The 11,531-nt window shown below is 42.3% G+C and overlaps 1 protein-coding gene across 1 annotated transcript; it reads right to left on the bottom strand.

Moving 5' to 3' along the window:
* Positions 1–461: 461 nt before the first annotated feature.
* Positions 462–10,004, bottom strand: lrrn2 (leucine rich repeat neuronal 2). The gene is made up of 3 exons (XM_068720030.1): positions 9,706–10,004; positions 3,791–3,919; positions 462–3,535 (listed from the first exon to the last, which is right to left on the bottom strand). Exon 3 carries the CDS (start codon positions 3,512–3,514, stop codon positions 1,199–1,201), a length of 2,316 nt encoding a protein of 771 aa, XP_068576131.1. The 5' UTR covers positions 3,515–3,535; positions 3,791–3,919; positions 9,706–10,004; the 3' UTR covers positions 462–1,198.
* Positions 10,005–11,531: the final 1,527 nt, after the last annotated feature.

Raw genomic sequence — 11,531 nt, 5'->3', positions numbered from 1 at the left:
TCAGTTGTGCATATCAGGACACTTTTACCTACTGCACTGAAAAGTTTTGTTTGCTGTGATTGTGTTAATCAAGTTCAACTCACGTTATAGGAGCAGTCTGAGTTAGACAAATCAATTGATATTTTTATTATTATATTCTTTTAGGAACAAAATTCCCTGTGCTACTGCTCATCAAGGAAACACTTTGGAAGATAATAACTTGATTTGACTATACTTTCACCTGTCTGAAGCCCCAGTTCCAGGTCTTACCCAGCAGGGGACACACTGTGTCTTGTGTTTACTGAGGAGGTGTCAGATGTCCTGAGCTATTATCATACTTGTTCCTACTGTGGAGCAACAACAGCTGCATACCGATATGCAGGGAGTTGTCACTGCAGATGAATCTCTAATATGTGACTTTGAGTTTGGTTTAAACTCATCTGCTATGCTATGTTTACTCGCAAGAAAACAAGACATAAACATTGTATAAATGAAAAAGATTTTATTGAATAATAGCTCAAAATAGAATTTAACACAATTACTTTTAGATCACTCTTATGCTTAAAGAAGATGTGGGATGTTAGGCGGCGGAATCAGGATGAGCATACTGTATTATGTACTGCAAGATGTACAACCCAGTACAAGGTACTGAAAGCTAAGCAAAAGGGTTGTTCACATCAATGCAATAATTTTATTCAGCATCAGTCTCAAGACAGAGTTTCATCTGCTTGGAGAAAGAATGGTTCAGTCTGTGGAACATGTAGACAAGAAACATGACAAATACCCTGCAGGTCTGAGCCGCTCTCCTCTGCAAGTATCTGTCCCTGGATTGAATCAGGTTGTCTTTAGTTTCAGTCCAGTGGTCATCGGCAGCTCAGACTCATTTGTTTCTCCTGTGTTCACTCACTGTGCTGCAGGAGTATGATTGTCCACCTTTATTTTTCCTGGTTAGGGTTTAGGCGTTCTTTACAAGACATAATAACACACCAACAATGTCAATATATACTTTACACTGTATATAAAATAAATAAAAATCACTTTCTGCACCACCACTCTGATCTATGACTGATGATCTTTTCTAGCTGTTATTCACAAAGTGTAGACTGTATTTGACATTTTGTATATATTCGTGTCATTGACTGTTGTCTGGATTTGAATGTGCACAAACATAATTATCTCAGCAGTCCTGATGTTAAAGCAGTTCCTCACTTTTCTTGGGCTAAGGTGCCTTGTTTCCTTCTGTCTTTTGATTGATGATCGGAGCCTTAGGACTTTTGATTTCCTGGAGGATGGTACTGTGGTGTTTTCCTTGCTCATTGTCCCAGCCCTGGCCTGCCAGCACCAGCAGTATGATTGCAAGCAGCAGTAGTGTGACTACTGTGGAGGTCAGCTCTGGGCTTAGCTGCAGGCTGGGCTGAGGCTCTGGGACATCCTTTGTCCTGAATGAAATGCACTGAGGCTTTCTGCTCTCTCCTGATCTCCTGCTGGCATGCGTGGCGCCCTCACTAATCCCTAAATGTAGACACACTCTGTAAAATGTCTCTGCCTGCAGGTGGGTCAGGTTGAAGCTCTGAGTACCGGCCAGGATGCGTGTGGTGTATGTGGGTGTGTGTGCGTTTGAGTATATGGCTTGCCAGGATAGACGAGTTGAAGGGAGGTTGCGCCCGCTCTGCCAGGACAGGATAGCATAGTGTTGTCCAACCTCCCTCACCTCCAACCTGGCATCTTCGCTGAATAACTGATATCCCTTCTTATTAGCAGCCATCCCCCTCTTTCTTTTCTTTTCTCTGCCATGCACACCCACAGTAACGCTGCGTGTATCTGCTCCCAGTGCATTCTCAGCTACACAGGTATACAATCCTGCCTCGCTGGAGGTGACCATGTTCATTTCCAGAGTTCCCTCAGGCAATAGCCTGTAGTGTTTAGAGGGATTACAGGGAGTATCATCTTGAGGCTGGCTGTGAGAGACGCTGGATGTGTGGTTGAATCCCTCAGAGGCTGCCAGGCTGTGGCAGGGAGCCGGAGCTGGTAAACCTTTGGATGCATGGTTCGGTGCAGGACCAAGTCTCAGCCCAGAGGGAGTCACCCAGTACAGTTCAGGCTGTGGATCCGCAAGAGCTCGGCAGTGCAAGACCAGTTTTCCTCCTTCTCTCACCCCAACGTAGGAAGGGAGGGAGCTGGTAGGGATCATGGGAAGGCATGAGGCCGACATCTCCCTGGAGGACACCTCTCTCACCCTGCGAGCTCTCAGCTCCGCAGGTTCGGAGCACAGCGTGGCCTGGGGTTGGATGAAACGCACCATTCGAGGTGTTTGTCTCTCTGTTTGTGCATCTTCACTGTGATGTGGAGAGGCCTCCTGAGCGGCCCAGTGAAACAGGCAGTCACAGCGCAGTGGGTTGGAGTGTAAGCTGACCTCCTGAAGACTCGGCAGGGAGAGCATGATGTGCTGGTGCAGTGCGCTCAGAGAGTTGGAGTTGAGCATTAGACTCTCCAGCCTGCTCAGCTGGAGGAAAGCCTGAGGATGAATGTAGGACAGTCGTGGGTTGTTGGTGATCTCCAGCTTCGTTAGCTCTGGAAGGTTTTCCAGGGCGGCTCTCTCAATGGACACCAGCTCCTCCAAGTTGTTCAGGCCAAGCTCCTTCAGGTGGACCATATCTCGGAAGTCCCCTGTCTCGATGAGTTTGATGCGGTTCTTGTTGAGGTCGAGGAACTTCAATCCTGGCACTCTCATCAGGGCCTGAGTGGGAACCTTTGTCAGCAGGTTATCGTAGAAGGAGAGGCTTTCTAGTCCATCCAACCCTTCCAGTGCTTTTTCAGCCAAGCCTCTCAGACCCATACCACCAAGAACAAGACTCCGGAGGGATTTCAGGGCCAGGAAGCCCCGCTCAGGCAGGGCCTCCACAGGGTTTCCCCCAAGCATGAGAACTTCCAAATGGGGCAAAGCCCTGAACCACCGAGGGTCAACAGTGGTGAGTCTGTTGTTATTGATATGCAGACGCAGTAGGGAGTCCAGCCCGGTGAAGGCTCCAGGTGCTATCGAGTGTAAGTTGTTGTGACTGAGGAAGAGCTCCTGCAAAGCTGGAAGTGAGGAGAAGGAGGCCTCAGGGAGTCGACTGAGATGGTTTTCCTCCAGGTGTAAAGACAGTAGAGAGGACAGGGAGCAGCTCTGAGTTATTGTCTTGACACGACTGAAGCGATTCTGGGAAAGGTTAAGATCGGTGAGATTGGCGAGTTCGTACAGCACTGCAGTGTTGAGCTCAGACAGAAGGTTACTTTGCAGGCGCAGGGTGTGTGTGTTCGGAGGAATGGGTAAGGGGAGCTTGGTCAAGAGCAGGTCGTTGCAGTCCACAGTGGGAGCTTCATGGTAGACAGAATCAGGGGAAAACCACGGCTTGATCTGACACACACACCGCACCGGGCAGGTGACGTGCCATGGTAGCGCGTGAGGGAGCGAGCCCACAACGCCTGGCACACATACACCAACCAACACACACAGGAGACACTGCGACTGTAGAAACACTAAAGTCGGCCTCATAATCCTCACAGGTCACAGGAGCTGATTCAGACAAGGTGGGGAAGAGTTTGTTGTTAGGATGTGAGATGAATCATTTTGACAAGAAATGTATTTGAAGTCTTGTTATTAACAGTTTCAAAATGTGTCTGCCAACTGTAAAAGGTAAACCAGATGGGTCAGTGTCATCATTCATACAATCTAAACCGATTGAAGAGCGATACAATTGTTAACAATCTACAACAGAGTCAGACACAACTAAAAAACTGAAATGTGTATGTTCACTTTGTAGCCACAGACTTTAGTTTATGTGTGGTAGAACAGGGACTGCACAATGGCTGTAGCTGGATGACGGCCTTTGTTGTCACACCATCGATCTCACATCCTGGACACAGGTGGAGGACTCATGGCTCCCAGCGCGGTGGCTCACTGTTTTGTCAGAAACACAAGAAGAGAAAGAAAGAGTTTGAGAGAGAAAAAGAGAGAAATGAAAATGATCAAACCAAAATCAGCTGTTTGCTATAGTCTGTTAAAACGGAATGTGTCACTTAAATACAAACACATTTTTAAGCATTATACCTCATCAGCTCCTACTCTAAACTAAATCTGTGTGCAATTTAAATGCAATAGATGTCTTGGCAAGGTCACATGAAGTTTTCAAGGATGTAGTTTGCAGAAATGCTGTTCAGCCGAGAAGAGCAAGTGAGAAGTGAAGGAAAGAAGATGGATGAGCACGGAGAGAAAAAAAGCATGCGATCTGGCATTGACTGGAGAAGCACATTTAGACACGGACAGAGTAATGACAGAGAAACAAGGGTAAAAACTGAATGAAAGAAAGACAGAAAGAAAATCAGTGAGGGAGAGAAGGGGGGGGGGGGGCTCTGCTGTAATCCCCAGGGTTTCTTTCAGCCTACAGGAAAAAGGTAAATAAGCAGGAGTGATAAAATCGTGTTGCACTTTAATATTTCATGTCAGTGCTTCACATTCAATGTTCAGTGTTCAGAGCACAGCATCCCACAAATGTTATTTATTATGTAACAGTTAAAAAGACCCTTAGGATCTTTTATGTTATCAGCTTCTGTACTTAAGGCTGTTATGGGTAAGACTGCGCGAATAGCTGCTGCTTGAACAAATTCACACACACACATGCACACACACACACACACACACACACACACACACACACACACACGGAGAAAGACACAAACACACTAGTTACATCAGTATTTACATTTAGCACAGACTCTCTTATCCAGAGCATGGTACAACACCATCACATTAACGGATCGCAGACACTTGGCAGCAATGAGATCATTCCAGTAATTAGCAAACCAGTAGTGCAAGTGCATGTGTCAGAGTAACAGCTATATCAACCAGCTATATATGGCTAAAAGTCACCAGATGATACAGTCACTCATTACACCACAACACTGGCGCATTGCACAGAGGAACAGAGGCCTACTTTCTGCTAGCTGCTTTTAATGTAAGTTAAGATAGAAAGTCATGGCGAAACAAAGCAGTTTGTTTAATTTTGTCCCAAATAGATGCTGTGAGGAGCAGGAGACTCTTTTCAGATGTCATTTGAATGGAAACTGGAATCAGGGCATCATACAGACTAAACTCTTTGTCCCTGCTCTCCTTTGAAAGAGACTATAATGAAATCATTCAGGGTTCAACAACAAGCCCCGTTGTCTCTTGCTGTGATCATCAGAAGTTAGCTATTTTGGACGTTAGTGACCTATTTCAATATGATTGTTTATTGGGTATAGTTTTCATTGGGTGCACAATTGGTTTACGTGGACACCGTACCAGACTAAAGTGAAATGTTTAAAGTTACTGGCCATGTTGGTGCCGTTGTACCTCCATCCATACGCTTAATTGTTGATGCTGTTGCCTCCATCAGCTGTGTGTGTTAATATGTGACTGACGTGCCAGGATATGAGATTTCGGCGCAGGCTGAAAACCCACCTCTTCAGGAAGTGCTACCCTGAGCCTTCCACTTAGCGCTTATTGTTTTCATACTAGCTTGTTGCACTTATTGTATTCGTATTACTTATAACACTAACTGTTTTTCTTGTTTCTGTACTTTGGCTCTGAGTTATGCTCTGCTTCATGCTCTTAGATGCTTGTTTGGAAAAGGAAATGTACTTATGACTTCTGGTGACTAGTAGTTCTTTTGATTACCAATGTTGAATGCACTTATTGTAAGTCGCTTTGGATAAAAGTATCTGCTAAATGACTGTAATGTAAATGTAATGTAATGAGATGCTGTTCAATTGTTTTGTTAGTGTCTGTATTACTACCTCTGATGTTGAAGTATAAGCCTTGTATGATTAAATTATGATGTATAGGCAAGTATAGTTCAAATGGCTTATTTTGGTCCACATATGCTTTTCAGAACCTGATTGGTCTTAGACGTGCTTGGTCCACCTGATTTTCTGCCCACCCACACTGTGACTTCTGCCTGTGTAACTGACTAGTTTTTTGAATTTTGAATTTAAGTTTACTTGTAAGTGAAGCAGACATTGGGAGCGTGACATTTTGCTGTTCTTTGTCCTCTGAAAGTGTTTTTTCTGTGGGACACACTAGAGTTATATTATGCGATTATTGGTATCGTGCATGACAGACACACACTATCACACAGGCCGAGAAGGCTTACTGCATAGTTGCTATGGAAACACATCTTCCATCCTCACTCTGTCTCCGTGTTTAGAGATTGATAAGAACACAGATTAAGCAACACTGACTGGACCGAGGAAACCAACATCAAAAAACTGTATTTCCATTTTAATCAGCCTCCATGTGTTCTACGAATCAGTCCATTATCTGTCATGAAGTTCTGTATGATTTGTAAATTAAGTTTTCATCAGATGAACTTTTAACATTTGTTGCAAAGTCTTTCCATCCTGGCAGCTGGTGTGATCTAACAGGAAGTACCGTACAACTCCTCTGGCTGTAGTGTCTGTTAGCGGATGAGGAGAAAGTGTGGAGCGATGCTTGCCAAGTTTTTTCCCCAAACAAGAAGTTGAAATAATCAACAGATTACATTTAGCACAGTTATTGAAATGGAGAGAAAAGTGAATAGCATTCAGACACCATGCAGTTTATTTGAATGAGAAGCACAAAGAGAGGGACTTTGTGTGTAGTAAGTGCTGCATGTTATCAAGCTCTGAGCTGTAACAGTAAAAACACAGGAGCAGTTACCTCCTGGGGCTCCTCTTACTCTTATATCACCCATTCACTTTCATCTCCTCTCTCTCATCTTTTCATAAGCAACCTGCTCAATAATGGATTCATCATTTAATTTTGATGTACTCCTCCCCCCACCCCTGTTTTTGTCATTTGCTCTCCAAAGCTCTTGGTGTTTTCAGGAAACCAGCACCGTGTGTAGATGTGTGTATACAAATGACTTGTGCTGACTTATAATTTGAACTATTCAGAAAAGCAGTGTGAAATAGATCTGCATGACTCAGCGGCGACTTTCATAACTCTGTCTCCTCCCAGCTCTCCACAGTCTTTTCCTTTTGGATAAACAGGATGAATATTTTTGCTCTTAGCAGCCCTTATTACTCCCCTGACTCTTCTGACTCAGATCTTTTTGAAAGTTTAGTTTAACTGCACAGTAGCTAACATATTAATACCCCGGCCATACAAGGATGAGTAATCAACAAAAATAAGACAAAGCTGCACTAACTCCAAAATGTGAAGGGACTCTCCTGTCAACAGCTGAGGAAGAACTTTTTTTTTCTTAAACACTTCATAAATAGTTGCAGGACCTAAGTTGCATTGGGAAAGTAGTGACCTAAATAGAAATAGTGATTGCATCTAATTCTACTAAAACTATGTTGTCTTTTGACTCCATTTATCATAAATCTTAGCAAGTGATTAACTAAAAGAGTCAATAAACCATTTAATCAATCAGTTTTATGTGTATTGATTTATATATTTCTGCACTAACATTAGCATAAAGCTCATCTTATCCAACTAGTCCATCCATTTTGTGAGGCCTTTTAAAAGAGTACTCCAGCGATAACTCCTATAACAGACTCACAATAGATAGTTTTTAAAAAGGATAGAAATTGGATACAGGGCTACAAAGCACTGGTCATCTCACTTCTTTCTAACTCCACAACCCCCAGAGTCTTAGGACCCAACCGACACTGACTCAATTGACATCAATTACAGACAAGCAGCTCCCTCTGCAGCCACAAAGGCTTCATAAAACATTTTTTCACATATGCCATAGTACTCTCCAAGACCTGTTAACAGACTTTGATGTATTAAATCGGTTGGGTTCTTCTTTAATCGCACAGCCAAATCTAAAAATACGTCATATCAGTGGTTCCCAATCCCCAAGGCATTACACAATAATTATTGTTAAACTATGATTTGATTAATTATTTGTCAGATTCTTTTCTTTTTTTGTGCTTTGTTCTTGTTAAATACTGGATTATTTTAGGCCCCTAATTATTTAAATGAAACTATATGAGAAGAAACCGGCGCCACTGTTTCAACATACCAAAAAGGTTGGGAACTAATGTCTTGAATTCATACTGGCTGCACCATTAGTTTATTGCCATTACAGTTACTTCAGGTGGTCTCATTTCTCATCTCATCTTCAACCGCTTATCCGGGATCGGGTCACGGGGGCAACACTTCCAGCAGGGGACCCCAAACTTCCCTTTCCCGGGCCACATCAGCCAGCTCTGACTGGGAGATCCCTCAGGTGGTATGGTTGCTTATCTTCTAAATTCTGTAGCGAACACTGTCCACCCTAACAAAAACAACTATTTAAGCCTTGCTGAAGCCCCTACGCAGATGTGCATTTGTGCATAATTGTGGACTTTTAACGAAGCAATCTCTCAAACCTCTTTCAGAAGATGTTGTTCCACTCAGCATACTAAACATATGTGCATTTTTATGGATTTTGTAACTTTCATATCCATGCTGAACACAACAGATGCAATTCAAGTTTGTGGACCAATACCTTACCACGTTACCATTGGACAGGTTTTGCTTGTTTCTTTTTAACCTATTTTGAACATTATTCTCTCATACATATAAATGGATCTCTTTCCCTCCCACACACTCACCCACACAGCTAATACCTGAACAAATCAGCTAAACCTCCACTACCAACTGTATCTACCTGTACCCTAGATGGCAACAAAGCAAACAAAGAATAATCAAATACATCAAAGAGGATTATCCATCTGATTACCTTTGCAGGACCTTCTTAGCATTTGTTTGAGCACCTCACTTCACTTGAAATATGCAAGTTCCTGTCTATAGTAGTGCCTTCAACAATTAACATTTGATACAAGAGAGGAACACAATCTTATGCAATGGTTTAAAGGCATACATTAAAACCCTACAACTAAGAACTGATGGATTTCTTTTACGCTATGCTAAAGATCTTTTTTACTTTCCAATAGCAATTCTGCCAGTATAGCTTGTGCTCTGCAATTCTAGATTGAACTGAAACAGTTAGGTGTGGGATAATTGATTTGTCTCAATCCTCTAATGGGCAACTATCAGGAAGTCAATGGCTTGAAGTTTTTCAGAACCCCTATGGGATGTGGAAAAAAAAACATCAATTAAAGGTCTGTGTTATTTCAGACTAGTCACATGAATGCTTCTGCAGAAGTTAAACATGCCTCCCCTATCGGCTCCATTCGGCTTTGCTTTGAAAGAGAGAGCCAGAGAAAAGCTTTTCTACCTACATATTCTAATTGATAAAGGGAGAATATAAGTGTGGAGTAGAAATACATGCTTATATGAACTGAACCATTAATATGAACTGAACCATTAATATAAATGGGTTTGTTTGTGCTGTACAGCTACAACACATAGAGACACTGCAACAGGGCGGAATAGAGAGAGAGAGAGAGATGTAAGACAGAGATAGAGGTGCTGGATGCAGATCCAAACATTAATAATAACGTAAAAAAAAAACAGAGATGCATTGCCCTTCAGCTGAATCTGTTCCTGCATGCACACTAACACATATATGCATAAACTTATGATGTTTAGCACAAGAGACCCTCGAGCCTCTCCATTTCCAACACACACACCTGCTACCAAAACCTTTGACTCAACACTGCTTTCACTAAGAGTGAATGTGAATGCATCCACAGCTGCATGGCTGTGTGAGTGCTGGAATGACCTGTTTGCTTAAAAAATGACATCAACATACAGTATTTCAGGTTTCTTACCGCAACTAAAGCACCGACTACATCTCTCTCCGTCGATTCTTCCTTTCTTCATTTGCTCAGTCTTTCTTTGCGAATGCCTCACGTGCTGGGATGTTTTGTTTTTTTCTTCTTCTCCCTCTCAGTCACACGGTTGTTGAAATATCACTTCCCCAGCTCTCCTCTGTGTCACTGGAACCGAAGAGTAAAGTGGCACAGACTGAATCCCTCTCTCTCTCACTCTCTCACTCTCCCTCCAGCTAAAATGGAGATGAGGTGTGTTCTGCAGCAGAGCTTCTGTCCCTCTCATCTCTTCTCCTCTTATTGCCTGCCTCACTCTCACTCTCTCCCTCATACTCTTTTCCTGTTTCAGTGTGTGATTTTTCTGGATGGGAAGTTTTCTTTGACTCCTGCTGGCATTGTAGTTTTTTGCTATGGTCTGCGAATTAAAGACCTGCTTACAATGCCAGGTCATAAATTACAAAGGTGACAAAGCAGCAGGACATTTCTGTGTCCTTATTACAGTACCTTTAAATTGCTGATTGTGTGAAACTTTTTTCAGAGCTGAAGTTGTGTCTCATCTGTTAATGAACAATTCTGTAACATACTGTTTAGTGATTTCATTTTTGTCAGGTTTCAATGTGGAATAGTCTCCAAAGTGATACAAATATTGCCCGGAAGTTAGCATCGCACTGGTTCCCTCGATGAAAACCCAATTGAATTCTTACATTGGATTTTGGCTAATTGCAGAAAATAAACTCTGTGGTAAACAAAGTTTATGATACGTACGCGTTTTGTTCTTCTTCACAAACTAATTTCATGATTTTTGAAGTGTATATGCAATTACAGAAATAAAAAGCTAACGTTAGGCTATAAACAAACTACACCACGGTCATATGACTTCATGTCACCACCACGAAGCTAACGGTGGACTGGTGTTTGGCGTGATGACGTTTTGTTGTCTCATTTAGCCACCTGTTAGCAACTGCCTTTTTAAAGACACTTTAAAGCTTCAAAATGAATGAGTGCGCTATTTACTGAGATATTTTATGTTGTAGAACAGAAACAGTACAACTTATTTAGCGTCGGTTGACCACAGACCTTTCAGGCATCTAACCAAAAACCCATTCCAAAAACGCCATTGACTTCAGGACGAGGGAACAGGAAGTACAAAACTGCTGTCTCATTTACGGGTTTTAGGACTCATTCCTGCAGCACTCAATTGTGTGAGTTTATATTACAAGGAACTTTAATTTTGTGTTGATTTTGGCTGTCCCTGTGGACAAAAGTGGTAGTGTTTCCGAGCACCAGAGTCCCTTTAGAAAATCTCTCTTTTTACTGCAACAGGGTCTGACAGTCGGCCCCACTCAGTCCTGGTTCTGATTTGTCCTGTGCCTCCCTTCCCTCCAGCGGGAGACTGTTTTATTGACTTTTATTGGATAACAGCTTCAATATAATGCCGCATTAACAGAAGGTGGTAATTTATGTATGAAAGAAGTATTTAGGTGTTTAGTCCAGTTTGTGTGCCGACGTTGAGAAAATTTCAGACGTACTGCTGCATGCATATATTTTCAAGACAACTAATGCTCTGTAAGGAATAAGGTATGCCATTATTTTGTCTATATATTGAAGATGTAGATATAACTCTAACTCTGTGGATTGCTCCAGGCTGCAGCAATACACTAGTATATGATGAATAGCATGCATGAAGCATAGTAAGTAATAGCCCATTATTGAAATTAACATGGCAGTACAATTCATACAAATGTTTTTGGCTGGTGAACATTTTGCCAGTCAGAACCATTTATTACAGGTAACTATCACAGTGCAGTGTAATCTTAAGCTTTTAG

The sequence above is a fragment of the Cebidichthys violaceus genome, unplaced genomic scaffold (assembly GCF_023349555.1).
Source record: "Cebidichthys violaceus isolate CVI_PGR_0920_01 unplaced genomic scaffold, fCebVio1.0.p SCAF_25, whole genome shotgun sequence".
Classification (NCBI taxonomy): Eukaryota; Metazoa; Chordata; class Actinopteri; order Perciformes; family Stichaeidae; genus Cebidichthys; species Cebidichthys violaceus.
This window is presented reverse-complemented; position numbering and strand designations above follow the sequence as displayed.

Bases quoted from the DNA above. Each gene is read 5' to 3' on its own strand.
- lrrn2 (XM_068720030.1), bottom strand. From the start codon at position 3,514: ATGAGGCCGACTTTAGTGTTTCTACAGTCGCAGTGTCTCCTGTGTGTG.